Source organism: Rosa chinensis, unplaced genomic scaffold (genome assembly GCF_002994745.2).
Source record: "Rosa chinensis cultivar Old Blush unplaced genomic scaffold, RchiOBHm-V2 RchiOBHmChr0c37, whole genome shotgun sequence".
Classification (NCBI taxonomy): domain Eukaryota; kingdom Viridiplantae; phylum Streptophyta; class Magnoliopsida; order Rosales; family Rosaceae; genus Rosa; species Rosa chinensis.
Window position 1 is genome coordinate 124,371 of NW_020126846.1, and position 16,817 is coordinate 141,187.

Consider the following 16,817-nt stretch of genomic DNA (forward strand, 5'->3'; position numbering starts at 1 on the left):
TTTAAAAACATAATATCATAAAATCAAAAACCTACTTTCCAAATTCGGACTCCACAATAAACTGTCTACAGACTCGGGGATTGCAACAGGTGTCGCAATCCCATGCTTATGCAAATGCATTTACCTATTTTTCCTGAGATCAGTAAAGGGACTCTTTGTATGGGAATGCCAATACGACAGGTACAAGAGCTGTACCTACAGACTATAGTGTCTTATTCTTTTTTGATAAATGGGGAAGCCAAATGTGTTGTGAAACCCTCAAGAGGATTGAGGCAAGGGAACTATATTTCCCCGTATATGTTCTTATTTTGTGCTGAAGCCTTGTTAAGACTAATTTCTTATGCTGAGATAGATGATAAGCTGCATGGTGTCACGATATGTAATGGGGCTCCTACCATTAGTCATCTATTCGTTGCAGATGACTCTTTCATTTTCTTCAAGGCAGAGGAAAGCGAATGCAATGAAGTCAATAACCTCCTGTTGAAATATGAAAGAGTTTCCGGCCAGCAAGTCAATTTCCAAAAGAGCTGTGTTTCTTTTGGTCGCAATGTTCCACTCTATGTGCAATTTGAGTTGGTTGAATGGTTAGGGGTGTTGCGTGTAGCTAAGCATGATAAGTATTTGGGCCTCTCGATAGAAGTCAGCTAGTCCAAAATAGAGGCATTCAGTTTTATCACTGAGAAAATAGAGAAGATAACCTAAGGATGGTGTGATAAGACTCACAGTGTAGCAGGCAAAGAAACCCTAAAAAAGGCTGTTCTCCGAGCCATCCCTAATTACGTCATTTTGATCTCCCAAAACACTTGTGCCTCACAATGCACAAGCTCTTGGCCAAGTTTTAGTGAGGTAATAAAGGTGAGACAAGGAAGATACATTGATTGGCTTGGGAACGGTTGTGTTGTCCAAAGAGTAAGGGTGGAATGGGATTCCAAAACATGATTCATTTTAACAAAGCCTTTCTAGTTTCTACCAAAACAAGGCTGGAGGCTTATGATGAGGCCAGACTACTCAAGGCAAGATATTTCCCTTCTTCTGATTTTTGCATGCTCTATTGGGTAACGATGCATCATATGCATGGAGAAGTATCCTTGTAGGTCGAGAGGTACTAAATCAAGGACTTTGTTACCAAGTTTGGGATGGTAGGCGTATAGCAGTCTGAATTGACCCATGGCTTCCCCTCCCTCACCAATTTCATCCTTTCTCACAACCTATGGATGGCACTGAGGACTGGAAGGTTAACAATTTAATTGATGAAGAGATTATGGAATAGAATATGCAGCTAATTGAGGAATTGTTCACAGTGGAGGAAGCCAATATTATATCACACATCCCTCTCAACCTCAGAGGAGGAAGTGATAAGCTGGTTTGGTACTTTGATCGACATGGTTCTTATACAGTCAAGACTGGGTATCATACGGCCAGGAGTGCAGATCAACTAACAGTGCATGTGTTCTCTTCGGGCAGCGATAGTAGACCGGCTAACAAGTTTTGGAATAAAATCTGGAGAGTTAGAGTTCCTCCCAAGGTAAAGGGTTTTGTTTGGAGGTTGTGTCGAGATATTCTCCCCACTCGAGCAGCTCTTTGTAAAAGGATTCCTATTCCCAATAAGAAGTGTGTTTTCTGCCATGATGGGGTTGAGGGTAGCTTGCATATGTTTCGGGAATGTTCAGTAATCTGGTGTTTCTGGACACACAGCCCTCTCAAGCTACGTCCATTGGCGTTCCCAGCTACAAAAATGGTGGACTGGGTGTTTCTTTCAATGGATTCTCTTCCAATGCAGCATCTGGTGATCTTCATTATGTTGCTTTTGGCCATTTGGTGTGAACGAAATAATTTGGTTTGGAGAGAAGTGTAAGATTAAATATGGACATAACACATATCATCATAAAGTAATTGATGATTAGCTTAATATCAATCCTAGTTTAACATGGATACAAACAGTAAATCAATACTTGTAACTTAATGAAGCAGTGTATCTATTCATTAAGGTAAGTAATCCTATTCTTAGTCTGCAAGAAAGATTACAATGAAGTGTTACATTAAGAATCTAACTAGGAAACCTAAACCGATATGGATACCTTTAATGGGAAGCTTCTTGAGGGTTAAGTCTCCTATATATACAGATGAATTGGTCCCTGATTACTACAGAGGTTTTGCATATTGTTCTGTCCATTGAGAAGCAAGTTGGTAAGTAACAGAAGGCCATATTCAGTGTTCGTGTTTGTAGCATAAGATGGAATCCATGCCAGTGATTGCTGAAGGTAAGCCTTAATCCCTTTTATGATTGTGTGCATATATTGTGAGCATGTATATGGTTTTTAACAATTGGTATCAGAGCATAGGCTCACATATATCAAAATCGTTTTAGGGTTTTGCAAAACAAATACAAAAAAAAAAAAAAAGGTTTTTGCTTTACGGGTCAAGTAACTGACCATGTAACTGGTCATGTAACTTATCAAAGTAAGTTACTTAAGTCGATTGCTGCATCTGGTTAATTATCAAATTCACGCTTCCGCTGTGATTTTTAGCAGCAAATTGGGGGAAAAGCAAAAACAGGTTTTTCTATGGAAATTGATTTCGATTCATAGCATGATAATTGAATTTTGATTGTGCTCAAGAACACTAGTTGCATTCCCGGCGTGCGTTAGGTTAGAGTAGATGGTGACCGGATGAAATTTACAATTTCTTGATTGTTCTGTGGTTTCTTGGAATCGAAACAATTTTGATTGTGCTTGAATATGCATGATGAATTGATTGATGATACGGTATTGTATCTGTGATTGTGTAAAATTGCATGAAGAACAAAAATCTCCCAGAATTTGTTTACACAATTAAAATTGACAGATACGAGAGCTTAATTTTCTTACAAGGATGAATCTGGGTAGAATATAAAGTTAAAAGCTCATGAGTTTTGTGGTTTTCTGTTGGCATAAGTGATTATGATGCACAAAGCATTCTTCATTGATGTTGGCAGAAAACAATGATCAGGTCACTGACCATGTAACTGGTCAGGTCACTGACCATGTAACTGGTCATGTCACTGACCACGTAACTGGTCATGTCACTGACCACGTAACTGGTCAGGTCACTGACCACGTAACTGGTCAGGTCACTGACCACGTAACTGGTCAGGTCACTGACCACGTAACTGGTCAGGTCACTGACCACGTAACTGGTCAGGTCACTGACCACGTAACTGGTCAGGTCACTGATCACGTAACTGGTCAGGTCACTGACCATGTAACTGGTCAGGTCACTGACCATGTAACTGATCGAGTAACAAAACTGAAATTGTGTTTTGTGTTTTAAAACTATGCTTCAGTTTTATCTTCCAAAGAAGTGGTCAAGTATGGTTTTAGAATACAAAACAGCAATATGTGTGCTTGATGAAAATAATACGGATACTTAGAAATTTTTCTTTTGTCTAAAGATGTGGATAAATTTCTTTGGATAACTTGTTTTCATTGAACATGGTATATTGATAAAGAACTCCAGGATGTTATGCTTCTGCTCAAAAGTGTTGCTTAACATTATTTTTGGTTATGGACTGATATGAATGCAAGTATGGATTGTTTAGGTTTTCTGTATGTTCTTGTTTTGGTTGCTTAAAGCTAAATAAAACACAGAAAACTTAAAGTTAGTTTCTTTACAAATTGAGAACTCACACGAATTTTTGTTTTGCTCCTTAGGTAACTCTTACATGAACTTGAACAGTGTCTTGATGCTAACTGGAACCAACTATAGAGCTTGGCTAGATTCTGTAGAGAACTATATGGGAATGCATGAGAACATAGACTATTGCTTCACTGAGGACAAACCTGCAGAGTTAACTGAAAAGAGCACTAAGAAGGAAACTGATCTTTATAAGAAGTGGCATAGATCCAATAGAATGGCTAAGAACCTCATTTGTACCTCTATGTCCAAGACTGTCAGAGGAAGTATAGAAGAACCTGAGCTAGCATCAGATTTTTTGGAACTCATAGGTGCTAAGTTTAAAGAAAGTGAAAAGGCAGAAGCTGCTAGGCTAACCAAGGAGTTTCATGATTTGAAGTACATGGGTTCAAGGGGAGTTAGAGAGCATATTATGAAGATGATCAATATAAATGGTAGACTCAGGGAGCTCTTGATGGGGCTTAGGGATGAGCAAGTAGTGCATTATGCACTACATTCCTTGCCTAATAGTTTTAGTCATCTTAGGACCAGTTACAACTCTCAAAAGGGCAACTGGACTCTAGATGAACTTATATCCATCTGTGTGGATGAAGAATCTAGGATCAAGGAAGAAAAGGAACCTGCTACAACCATTAACCTCATTGAGAAGCCTAAAAGGAAAAAGCCCCAGAATAAGCTCAAGCCTATCAAAGTCATAACTAAGAGTTCAACAGCTGCAGTGGCCAAGGAAAACAGGCCATTTAGGTTCAAGTGCTACTTTTGCAAAAGAGTAGGACACATGAAAAAGGACTGCACTGGCTATAAAAATTGGTTAGCCAAAAAGGGTAAGATTTTTTCTAATACAGTTTTTTCTTTAGAAATTAATCTTATAAATGTTGAACCACAGTCTTGGTGGATAGATTCAGGCTCACCTATTCATATTACTAATTCTTTGTAGGGATTCATAAGGAGGAGAATCCCAAAAGGTGATGAAGTGAACCTGTGTGTAGGAAATGGCATGAGAGTGGCAGTCAAGGCTATTGGAACCTTAAAGCTCGATTTAGGATTAGGAAAATTGTTAGTTTTGGACAATGTTTTTTATGTACCTTCCATGAGAAGGAATTTGGTTTCGGTTTCTCTTTTAGTAAAATCTGGTTGTAGACTTGTTATGGATAGTAATGGAATTCTTATTTCTAAAAATTCTGTTCAAATTGGTTCTGGTGTTATTATGAATGATTATTTACAGTTAAATTGTTCAATGGCTCAACAAGAAATTTTACTTGTTGAAAATAACACAAACAGTACTAACACTTTAACAGTTGTTAAAAGAACCAAACTAAATGAAAAGTCTGCATTTTTATGGCATAGAAGACTCGGCCATGTTTCAAAAGAGAGACTGAAAATTTTGGTGAAAAACAACATCCTAAATGAACTTGATTTTTCTGATCTAACAGACTGTGTTGAATGCTTTAAGGGAAAAATAACTAATACTAGAAAGAAGACTGCATATAGAAGCCAAAATTTATTAGAACTCATACACACTGATATATGTGGACCATTTAGGCATCAAACTATCTGTGGGAATGTGTATTTTATCACATTCATTGATGACTTTTCTAGATACAGTTATATTTATCTACTTTCAGAAAAGGCACAAGCATTGAAAGCCTTTCAAATCTTTAAGTCTGAGGTAGAAAATCAACTGGAAAAGAAAATCAAAACAGTGAGGTCAGATAGAGGGGGAGAGTTCTATGGAAAGTACACTGAATCCGGCCAACAAAATGGTCCATTTGCCTTGTTTTTGCAAGACAATGGAATTAAAGCTCAATACACAACACCCTATAATCCACAACAGAATGGTGTTGCAGAGAGAAAGAATAGGACTCTTTTGAACATGGTTAGATGTATGATGTGTACAACTGGTTTGCCTAAATTTCTGTGGGGTGAGGCTTTAAAAACTGCAAATTATATTTGCAATAGGACACCTAGCAAAGCCATAGAAAATACTGCTTTTGAGCTTTGGTGTGGCAGGAAACCTAGTCTTCATCACTGTCATGTTTGGGGATGTCATGCAGAAGCTAGGATTTATAATCCAAGCTTGAATAAACTTGACCCCAAAACTGTTAGTTGCTATTTTATAGGTTATCCAGATAAATCTAAAGGCTATAAATTATATTCTGCTCATCATTCACCTAGAATTTTTGAAACACATCAAGTAAAGTTTCTAAGTGAAAAAGTTCACAATACAAACCTTGAGGATTTAACATCAGATTTTGAGGAAATTGTGTCAGATGAGAATATAAGTGTAGCATTGCCTTTAGAACAAGATGTAACTGATCATGTCACTGGTCACGTAACTGACCATGTCACTGACCGAGTCACTGACCAAGTCACTGACCATGTCACTGTGCCTGGTCAAGTCACTGCCCATGTCACTGACCAAGTAACTGTGCCTGGTCAAGTCACTGCCCATGTCACTGACCAAGTAACTGTCCCTGGTCAAGTAACTGACCACGTAACTGGTCAAGTAACTGAACCTCACCATCCTCCAGTGGCTCAGCCTAGAAGATCACAGAGAGCAAGAAAACCAACTTATGGGGGGGAAGAGAGTGACTACATTGTTTATCTGCAAGAAGCAGAAATTGAAATGGACTGTGCAGAGAACAATGATCCAACTACATTTAATCAGGCCATTGGGAGTAGTGAATCACATCAGTGGCAGCTAGCAATGGAAGCAGAAATTGATTCCATGAGCCAAAATGCAGTTTGGGAATTAGCTGAACCTGACCCCAACCAAAAGCCTATAGGTTGTAAATGGGTTTTCAAAACCAAAAGCGATGCAAATGGCAACGTAGAGAGACATAAAGCAAGATTAGTTGCCAAAGGTTTTACACAGAAGGAGGGCATTGATTTTACTGAGACTTTTTCTCCAGTTTCTACAAAAGACTCGTTTAGGATAATCATGGCTTTGGTGGCTCATTTTGATATGGAGCTGCACCAGATGGATGTTAAAACAGCTTTCTTGAATGGTGAACTAGATGAAGTGATTTATATGAGGCAGCCAGAAGGGTTTGTACAAGCTGGAAGTGAAAACTTAGTGTGTAAATTAAGAAAATCAATTTATGGCCTAAAACAAGCTTATAGACAGTGGTACAAGAAATTTGATTCTATGATTTCTACTTTTGGATTTACAGAAAATCTTGTTGATGAGTGTGTTTATTTGAAGACTGTTGGGAACAATTTTATTTTTCTGGTACTCTATGTGGATGATATACTTTTGGCTAGCAGTAACATTAAATTGCTTAAAGATACCAAGAGTTTTCTGTCAAGGAATTTTGACATGAAAGACTTAGGAGAAGCATCCTATGTACTAGGTATTGAGATTAAAAGAGATAGAGCACAGAGACTACTTGGTTTGTCTCAACAGAATTATGTTACCAAAATTTTAAAGAGATTTGGTATGGAGAAGTGTGCAGCTGGAGAAGTTCTCATGTCCAAAGGAGATAAGTTAACCAAGAAGCAAAGTCCCAATAGTGATGTTGAGAAAGAAAATATGGAGTCAAAGCCTTATGCCAGACTTGTAGGAAGTCTCATGTATGCACAAGTCTGCACTAGGCCGGATTTGTCTTTTGCAGTAGGGATTTTGTCAAGATTCCAATCTAATCTAGGCCATGAACATTGGGTAGCTGGGAAGAGAGTGTTGAGATACCTGCAGAGAACTAAAAACCACATGCTAGTTTATAGGCAAGTGGAGGATCTGAAACTCATTGGATTCTCAGACTCGGATTTTGCAGGGAATTATCCAGACTCCAAGAAGTCCACTTGTGGATATGTGTTCTTGCTTGCAGGAGGTGCTATTGCTTGGAAAACCATGAAACAAACACTTGTTTCAACTTCTACTATGCAAGCTGAATTTATTGCAGTATATGAAACTGTGTGTGAAGGACTTTGGATTAGGAATTTTCTCATGCAGACCAAAGTATTGAGTCACATTGTGGCTGGAACACTTGTAATTTATTGCGACAATGAGGCTGCAGTTTTCTTTAGCAAGAACAGTAAAAGGTCAAATAATTCCAAGCATATTGATCTAAAGTATTACAGTGTTAGAGAAAGAGTAAAGCATGGTGAAATAGCTGCTTTGAGAATTGACACAAATTCACAACTAGCAGATCCTTTCACCAAGGCATTGTCAGTAGCAGCATTCCAGAAACATACAGCAAGCATTGGAATTTTAGCTAATTTAGATGCTTAGGTTCAGTAGAGAGTTAGTCCAGTTGGAGCATTTAAAATTCTAAGGTTTTTTGAGTTCTTGTGTTTTAGTTGTAATCTTTTATTTTGTTTATCACAACTTGTTTGTAATGACAGATTTTATTATTAATAAATTTTGAGGTATTTTCAGATTTTGGTTATTACTGCAGTTTTTGTTGAATGTTTTAAAAATTATCGATTTTGTGTTTAAAGTTATACTTGCTATCAGATGGCTTAAATCATGTGAAGCATGATGTTAAGGTTCAAGCAATATCTTTAAGCCATCAGTGTTCAGTAAATTTGCTTGAGTTTTTGGTTTTAGAAACATAAAGTAGGACCTAATATATGTTTACTTGTTGATACACATTAACATATATTGTATCACTTATGGTTTGACATATGTGGATTGCAGGAGCTTGTGTTTGTGGTTTTGAAACTCTGCATTTTTGTTAAAATGTATACTGTTTCTTGCTCTGCATAAGTAACTGTGATCTGACCATGTTGGAATGGATTTTCGATTTAAGTTTGTTATCTGGCGCGCACTTCAGTAAGTTAAGTAGGTTTTGATGTTCTCTGGTGCAAATCATCGAGCATGATATGTGTGAGTCCAAGGGGGAGATTGTAAGATTAAATATGGACATAACACATATCATCATAAAGTAATTGATGATTAGCTTAATATCAATCCTAGTTTAACATGGATACAAACAGTAAATCAATACTTGTAACTTAATGAAGTAGTGTATCTATTCATTAAGGTAAGTAATCCTATTCTTAGTCTGCAAGAAAGATTACAATGAAGTGTTACATTAAGAATCTAACTAGGAAACCTAAACCGATATGGATACCTTTAATGGGAAGCTTCTTGAGGGTTAAGTCTCCTATATATACAGATGAATTGGTCCCTGATTACTACCGACGTTTTGCATATTGTTCTGTCCATTGAGAAGCAAGTTGGTAAGTAATAGAAGGCCATATTCAGTGTTCGTGTTTGTAGCATAAGATGGAATCCATGCCAGTGATTGCTGAAGGTAAGCCTTAATCCCTTTTATGATTGTGTGCATATATTGTGAGCATGTATATGGTTTTTAACAAGAAGATGACTGCAACCTTTTCCATATGTCCACCTGGGCTCTCCAACTTCTAGAAGATTATCAGAAGGTTCATCCAAGTTAGTTCACAAGGTTAACAGACCCAAGACTAAATGGTTTTGCCCACCTAGTGGAAGACTCAAGCTCAATATAGATGGGGCGTATTTGGCCGATTCTGGTAAGGGTCGTATTGGTGTGGTAGTTAGGGATGAAACTGGTGTTTGTGTGGCTGCTTTTGCTCGACACGTGCCTTATGCTCTTTCTGTGTTGCATATGGAAGTGGAGGCTATACGTGTCAGTCTGCTTATTGTCATTGATCAAGGTTGGACTGCAATTGAAGTTGAGAGCGACTGTGTCATAGCTTTGAATGCCCTGACTGATGAGAAAAATGATGTGTCAGGCTTTTCATTTTATTCTTCTCAGGCATATCTTTAGCGAAGCAAAGGGGGTTGCAAATAGACTTGCACAACTTGCTAGGTCATTCTTGTTGGATGTGTTTTGGGAGAATGAAATTCATGATATTATTCAGGATGTGCTAATAGAAGATAGTTGTAATGTTTCACGAGGTTTAGGTCCTATGTCCCTCTCGTTGTACTCTCTCTCTCTATAAATAATAATAATCTATGCGGGAGTAATATAGCTCCAACCTAGCGGGTACCTTTGCCCGTATTCTCAAAAAAAATATATATATATCTATTTGATTTGGCATATCTACTGAAGCTAAGACATTAGAAGTAACAATATTATCGTTCTTCAAATTCAGATTGGCCATACATAATGGAGATGCTCTTAAGAGAAAAGAAGGAATTAACGAGCTAAGACATTTGAAGTAACAATATTATCGTTCTTCAAATTCAGGTTGGCCATACATAATGGAGATGCTCTTAGAGAAAAGAAGGAATTAACGAGCTAAGACATTAGAAGTAACAATATTATCGTTCTTCAAATTCAGATTGGCCATACATAATGGAGATGCTCTTAGAGAAATAAAGACGAAATCAGACCCAATTGAATCAAAGGTTGGAACACACAGTTGGCGTCTGATTGGGGAAATGATAGGTATCCCGCAAATTAGTGGAAACGAAGATTGAAAGAAGAGGAGAAATTGGTAAAAGAACAAACAGCGGCCAGCAGAGTAGAAATATTCTGTTAAGTTTGGCTGATATTTAACTAAGGTGATAGAAGTAAAATAAATTTTACACAGCAGACTAAAATCAACTCAGGATCATCCATCTGGGTCTATAGTTGGTGAACATTAAGAACCAGCCAACAACAGATAGGGAGTGGTGACTACAATAATCAGCATCTAGGTTTCCAGTGGAGGCAAGATCCCTTCTCTCTTGGACATTTCATAGAGGGCAATGGCTGCCAAAACCTTTGCATCAGCTGTCATGCACCAGAGCCTTTCATAAGGAACCACATGAACCTTAATCAGCTCTCCATGTTCACGAAGACCTGTTTCTTTACCTTGCAGCTGCTCAATAATCTCTTTACCCACCTTCCCTCTGTATAAAAAGAGGCCAATTTCTTCATCACAGCCTCCCTAACCACGAAAAAAACGAGAAAGAGTGACCAACAGTCAAGGGGAACAAAAAAGAGGTCTCATACATTTGAGTTTCAAATGACATTCCAGAAAATAAATAGAGCAGCATACTGGCGAAGGAAATATTCTGCACCCAGTGGATTGGTCGAGGAAGGATGTGAGGTTCACCATGTGATCTTGTTTTAGGTGTATACCAGTCTCCTCCTCAACCTGTCGAAGTGTTACGTTACTAATCATGCATTAACTTTGTGTAAATTTGTGAAACTTGCAATTTGTCAGTTTACACTATAGTCGAGTGACACAGAAGTTGAGACATAACTCAGCCACAAATAAACATAGTGGAAACTGTCCATTTGCCACAGCGTATATACATGTATAGAAAGTACAGTGACAATTTAGAGGAAAGATATAACTCAACACTGAACTATAATCAACCACTATATAATGGAACAATTATCTGCTCAAAACCAAAAACTGGAATCATAGCTTGTAAACATAGAAATATGTGTACATCATATTACAATTGAGAAAGTAGAGAGAGAGAGACCTCACGGATTGCAGCTCCAAGAAAATCACCGTTGTCAACATCCAACATTCCAGCGGGCAACTCCAATATAAACCTTCCCACAGGGATTCTAGCCTTTGACATGCACGAATTTTAACAGAGTTTGAATAGATGGAAGTAAAATGTAATCATTTCTGCCATATATTACGGATGATTGAGATCATCAGATAAGTACCGCATTGTAAAGCTTGTTGTAAAAACCAAAACACAGATCTACCTGCTCAGTAAGAACAGCATACGTCTTGTCCTCTGACTCCAAAAGGATAAGCACAGCTGCAGCTGGTCCTCGTGCAAACACAATACCTGGAACCTAAGTATGTTTAAGTTCATACGGGAGAAGGAAAAAAAAATCAAAATAATAGATGAAGCAAAGTAGAATTTCAAGACAAGCCACGCAGCTGATTGACATTGATGGATTTACCTTTATCCCTGTTTGTTTATCGAATACATCTGCTTGAAATTTCAGAAAACCGATGTGCTTCCCGAACATATCCACTCCCTTATCCAAAATATCAATCAAAGATTTAGAAACGACTAAAGTGATATGATATATAAGCCCCCTGTTACTAAAACCATATTTCAGATTCTACAACAGGACAACTTTGTCAACTGATGAGGAAATCATAATAATCAATTAACCCACTTGAATGGAATGAACTACCTGAATTAAAACTCGTGTAAGAGACATGGAACCGCCGTGTAAAAACCCATTTTCACTCTGGGTGTTCTTCAGCCACTGCTGAAACAAGGAAGAATCGATAGCACTCCTGCAAGGTGCCATAGACTGTAAACTACTTCAACATCTCTATTTATAACTGGGTCTTAACAATACCAAAAACCAGAACATTCTAAAAACAAAGTGCGACTATGACTCGCCTGAAATCGGGATCGGAGATATGGGGGCAGCGATTATCTGGACGGGTTGGGCGGGTTGACAGGACAGAGTAATGGAGTGAGTTAACGGTGGTGACGAGTCAGACGACATTTTGCAGCTGAAGGATCCAACCTCAGCGGGACTAGACGAAAGGCGGAGTCGTTTTGAGTGCTCGGACATAATAGTCTCGAGTCAACACTCAAAAGATTGGAAGAGCCGACCTCGCTGCGCAGCGCGCGGGTGGAGCAGTACTGCTCGCTCCAGATGCAGAGTTACCAAAATGCCCTTTTAATTAAGTGGGCTGTTGACCCATTGACCCTGAAATACTGAAACCATTATGTTGAATTGTTGATGTTGATTTTATTTAACATTTGGAGTTGGTGACGCCATTCGCAAGCAACTGACTTTTCTTGCCGCGTTTGTTTGATTTTTTAAAATTAGGCTTTTGTTCAAGTAAATCCAGAATTTGTGTCTAGGCCAAACTCGAGGTTACTTGCTCTAGTTGAAATAGGGTTTATATTAGAGATATTCTCGGAGAATCTTAAGAGATATCCAATCAATGTACGATTATGTTTCCATGTACAACTCTATCTCTATGCTTGTAATCCTCTATATAAAAAGACCCCTATTATCAATGAAAGTACGACTCAATTCTCTCCCAATTCAGTTTTCCTAAAACACGTTATCAGCACGAAGCCCTAACCCTGAAACCATAAAATCGTAGCTCTTAAATCCCGAATACCTCCGCCTCCCAACTTGAAGCCCCAAACTCCAGGAACTCAGAACCGGTGGCGCCACCCCCAGAACCGGCCGGAATCAACCTAAACCGGACGTTGGAAGTGACTGAACCTGTCCCAAGAAGAATCCGTTTGGACTCCTGCCTGGTTCACATTCTTCCCATCCACTTTTCACCACCATATTTTGACAAAAGCTGTAGCCCTACCCCAGAATCCCGGAAATGGCCATCAAGACCCTAAACCGACTAGTAAATTCTCTGAAGTTCCTAGCCGGTCTGCATCTGCCAGATTTTTGCATATTCACCACCGAGCCCAGAAACAGACGCAACCCAGCCACAGAAGCCAGCCTCGGCCCAAAAGAAGAAAGCAGACCAGCCTCAGCCCAGAAGAAAGACTCAGGCCCAGAAGCAAAGAAGCATGCCCAGAACTGAGAAGTAGCCTGCCACGTCAGCACCAAACTGCCACGTCATCATCCGGTGCCACGTCAGCAGCCCGGTCAACCTTTTTCAGGCGACTTCCGGCCAATTTCCAGTCAACTTTCTGGCGACTTTTTCCCGTCAAATTTTCCAGCAACCTATTTCGAGGTATTTTTTACTAAAAGTTTCCGTTTTTGAAGTTTTAATTCTTTTTCTCTTCTTTTCTTGGGGACTTGCAACATCTCTTCTTCTACCCCCCTTTCTTCATCATAGGAGAGACCAAATTAAGCCGAACTGTGGGGGTTCGTGCTCACTCCAAACTTAGAGTTTGTTGAGATCTCCAAACTTAGAGTTTGTAGAGAATTTATGATCGACCACTTACGTCATTGTTTCTATCTAATCCAATACCTCTTGGAATATAATTTCTTGGAAGCGATTACGCTCAGAAATTCTTAATTTCTTGGAAGCGATTACGCTAAGGAATTTTATACATTTTCATGGTAGCCTTTTATGCTCTGAAACTAACCCCTTTTTTTTCCTCTTGTTCTCTTTCAGGATGAGTAACCTGAACAAATTGGACTTTTCTCCATTGGGAACAACTGGCTCTGGATATCACAGGTGGGGTTCGTGATGTCTGCCAGCATCTTAAGGCCGATGGAATTCTGGTTACGATTCTCGAGCCTAGCCAGGACGTGCTAACTGTTGAGCAAGCTTAAGATTTGGAAGCAAATAGAGCAGCCTTAGAGGCAAATAAGGTGAAAGCTATCATCCTAATGACTCGTCATATGGATGATTCGCTCCAGTATGAGTGTATGAATGAAGAAGACCCCAGAAGGTTGTGGGTCTCACTTGAAGAAAGATTTGGCAACGTCCGTGACTCCCTCCTTCCTGACCTAGAAGTGAGATGGCATAGCCTCCGCTTCTGTGATTTCAAGTCAGTTCTTGACTATAACTCGGAAGCACTTCGCATTAAATCCTTAATGGAATTATATGGTAAAGAGATCACAAATGCGATATTGATTGAGAAGACTCTCTCTACCTTCCCAGTCTCTGCATTCATGGTTGCTAAGAACTATCGAATCGATGTTGTTGCAGGACGGATCACAAGGTTTCATAAGCTCATTGGAGCTATGAATATCACTGAAAAGCATGACAATATCCTTGTGAAGAACTATAATTCGAGAACCATGGAAATATAGCATATTCCGGAATCCAATTATAGCGCGCCCCTAAGAGAAAGCGCCAAGAGTGAAACTCCAATCTTAGGGATACTTCTGGACGTTCTGGTCCATATAATCGCTCTACTTGGGAAGGTAACCGCCAAAATAGGGGAACACGGAACCGAAGAGGTAAACGTGGAAAGAGAGAGGGAGGCAACGCCTCTGACCATGTTGCTGGCGCCACCAACACTAAGAGCTATCTAAATGCGCTTTCAAAGTGCCTCAATCAATGGAGTTTGAGCAAAGAGATGTATGTTCTCGATGTGGAGTGTCTGATCATTGGGCACACATTTGTAGAGCTCGTGAAGAAATCGTCACCACCTACAAAGCATATTGTGAAGCAAGAGAAGCTCACTATATGGAACAAGAAGATCAAGAAGATGATCTAGAGTGAAAGGTTGAAGACTACAAATCTAGCTGGGATCAATAGATCGCCAATTCTGTTTAAGTCTTTATTTTTCCAAGAGATGTAATAGGCAATTGCCATATATTTTTGTAGTAAATGCCAATGGTTTATTTTTTCTTCAAAGTAGGCTCACTCAAAGTAAGTGTGATGTCTAGGAAGGTTCTGAGATTAGTGGTACTTAAGCGAGCTTTGCTCCACCGACATCTCTCTACTCACCTGGTCACATTTATTTTGGAATTACCGAAAGAAGTTAGACGACTACCATTGTTTTGCATTAGCTATCATTTTGGATTAGATTTTGTTTAGTCAAAGAGACAATGATGTAACTCCGTTGGCTTATGAATAAAATTTCGAGTTCTTTATGACAACATTTTGATTCTGAGCATATGACTTTTGTGACTACGATGGCTGGGTCATCAATATTAATTCAAGGACATGGAATAGCCCAAGTTCCACTTGCCAAATAGCACCTTAATTACTGTCACAGAAACTCTCTACGCTCCTAGGGCCAATCACACCTATGAATAGCCAACAGATTCCATGCAAAAATGCATGTAGAGAACGAAAATGAGTTCCTTTGCAATATCTCTAATGATTGCGAACAAAGGCGCATCTTAGAGAAGTTTATGCGTCTCTCTAGTGGACTCTATGTCACTATTCGAGCTATAAAATCTAATAAAGTTATGAGAGAAGATCTCTTGGATTTAGCCACATATTGGTTTTGTCACGACAGGATAGATCATCTTAGTCATGATATGATGATCCATCTACAAAAGACTTCACATGGACATCATTTCTTTCGAGCGAAATGAAGCATGAATCAAAGTTGATCTCTGGACTAAGTGTGACCGACGCAGCTGGCTAGGGCACCGCCTCCGTCCACCACCAGCCTAGGGCTGGCGCAGTCCCTATCCATAACGCCATGGATAGCATCCATCATGGTGATGGCGCCCTAGCTGATGCTGCAATCACCAACTTGCTTCAAATAATGTTTCAGACGCTCAGGTCCAAACCAAAATTCTCATTGGTTGCTTCTAAAGCCTCTCACTCGTTTTACAAAGCCCGTTCCGTAGGAAAATTAGGACTGAGATCGTCTATGCAAAGGATATGAAAATACTCATTATGTTCTTACATAGAATCCATAGAGATTCTATGGACTGATTCAACCAACTTGCGGACGTTTAAATATCTCATGATATTGGTTGATACGAAAACACGCTGGTCACGTGTTTTGCCATTGTCTACTTGTAATGCTGCCTACTTGTAATGCTGCTTATGCTACACTCCTAGCAAATATCATATGACAACGGGCTCACTCCTCGGATCATCCTATTCCGTCAAATGGACTTGACGATGCTAGCGAGTTTATCGAAGACTTTCGATGGTTATTGCATTGGGACTGATGTTGGACATCACATTCCCATGAACACATGCACCCAAATGGTCCCGCGGAAATGACTACGATGGTAGTCCGGACATTGGTAATGCGCACCAATCTCCTTATATCAGCTTGGGGTGATGCAATATCGCATGCAGCTATGCTAATTCGTCTACGACCCACCGCCACTCAATCTACCTCTGCATTACAGCTAGTGACTTGGTACAAGTATCGTACTTACGCATCTTTGAGTATGTCATTTATGTGCCAATTGCGGCGCCACAGCGCTCTATGATGGGTTCGTACAGACGAATGGGCAACTACGTTGGATTTGAGACTCCAACAATCTTCCGGCACTTAATGCCCTTGCAAGGCGATCTCCTTACCGCTAGATTTACGGGTTGTCACTTTGATGAGACATTCTTCCCATCGTTAGGGAGAGATAAGAACATGGATGTTCAGCAGGAACGAAAGGAATTGTCGTGGCCTGTCCCCACTGTGTCTCATCTCGATCCCTACTAAAGTGACGAAATCACGCATCTGCTGCAAATATGCCTACAAGGAAGTACGTCCCTCCAAGAGGACGTAGCACCACCCTACACGGAGGTAGGCATGGCGCCAACGCCAAAGAGAATGGCACTCTAGCGTTACAGGCCATGGCCCCAGCTAGGATGCGTGGAAGGCCCAT

The 16,817-nt window shown here is 39.6% G+C and overlaps 1 protein-coding gene across 1 annotated transcript; it reads right to left on the reverse strand.

Moving 5' to 3' along the window:
• Positions 1-10,095: 10,095 nt before the first annotated feature.
• LOC112181382 (nudix hydrolase 14, chloroplastic) lies at positions 10,096-12,072 on the reverse strand (the record flags this gene model as incomplete). Its single annotated transcript, XM_024319753.2, has 7 exons — positions 10,096-10,533; positions 10,645-10,743; positions 11,081-11,173; positions 11,316-11,408; positions 11,520-11,597; positions 11,760-11,865; positions 11,975-12,072. Coding segments are annotated over 7 exons (804 nt in total), but the record flags the coding sequence as incomplete, so codon positions are not given.
• Between the last annotated feature and the right edge of the window lie 4,745 nt (positions 12,073-16,817).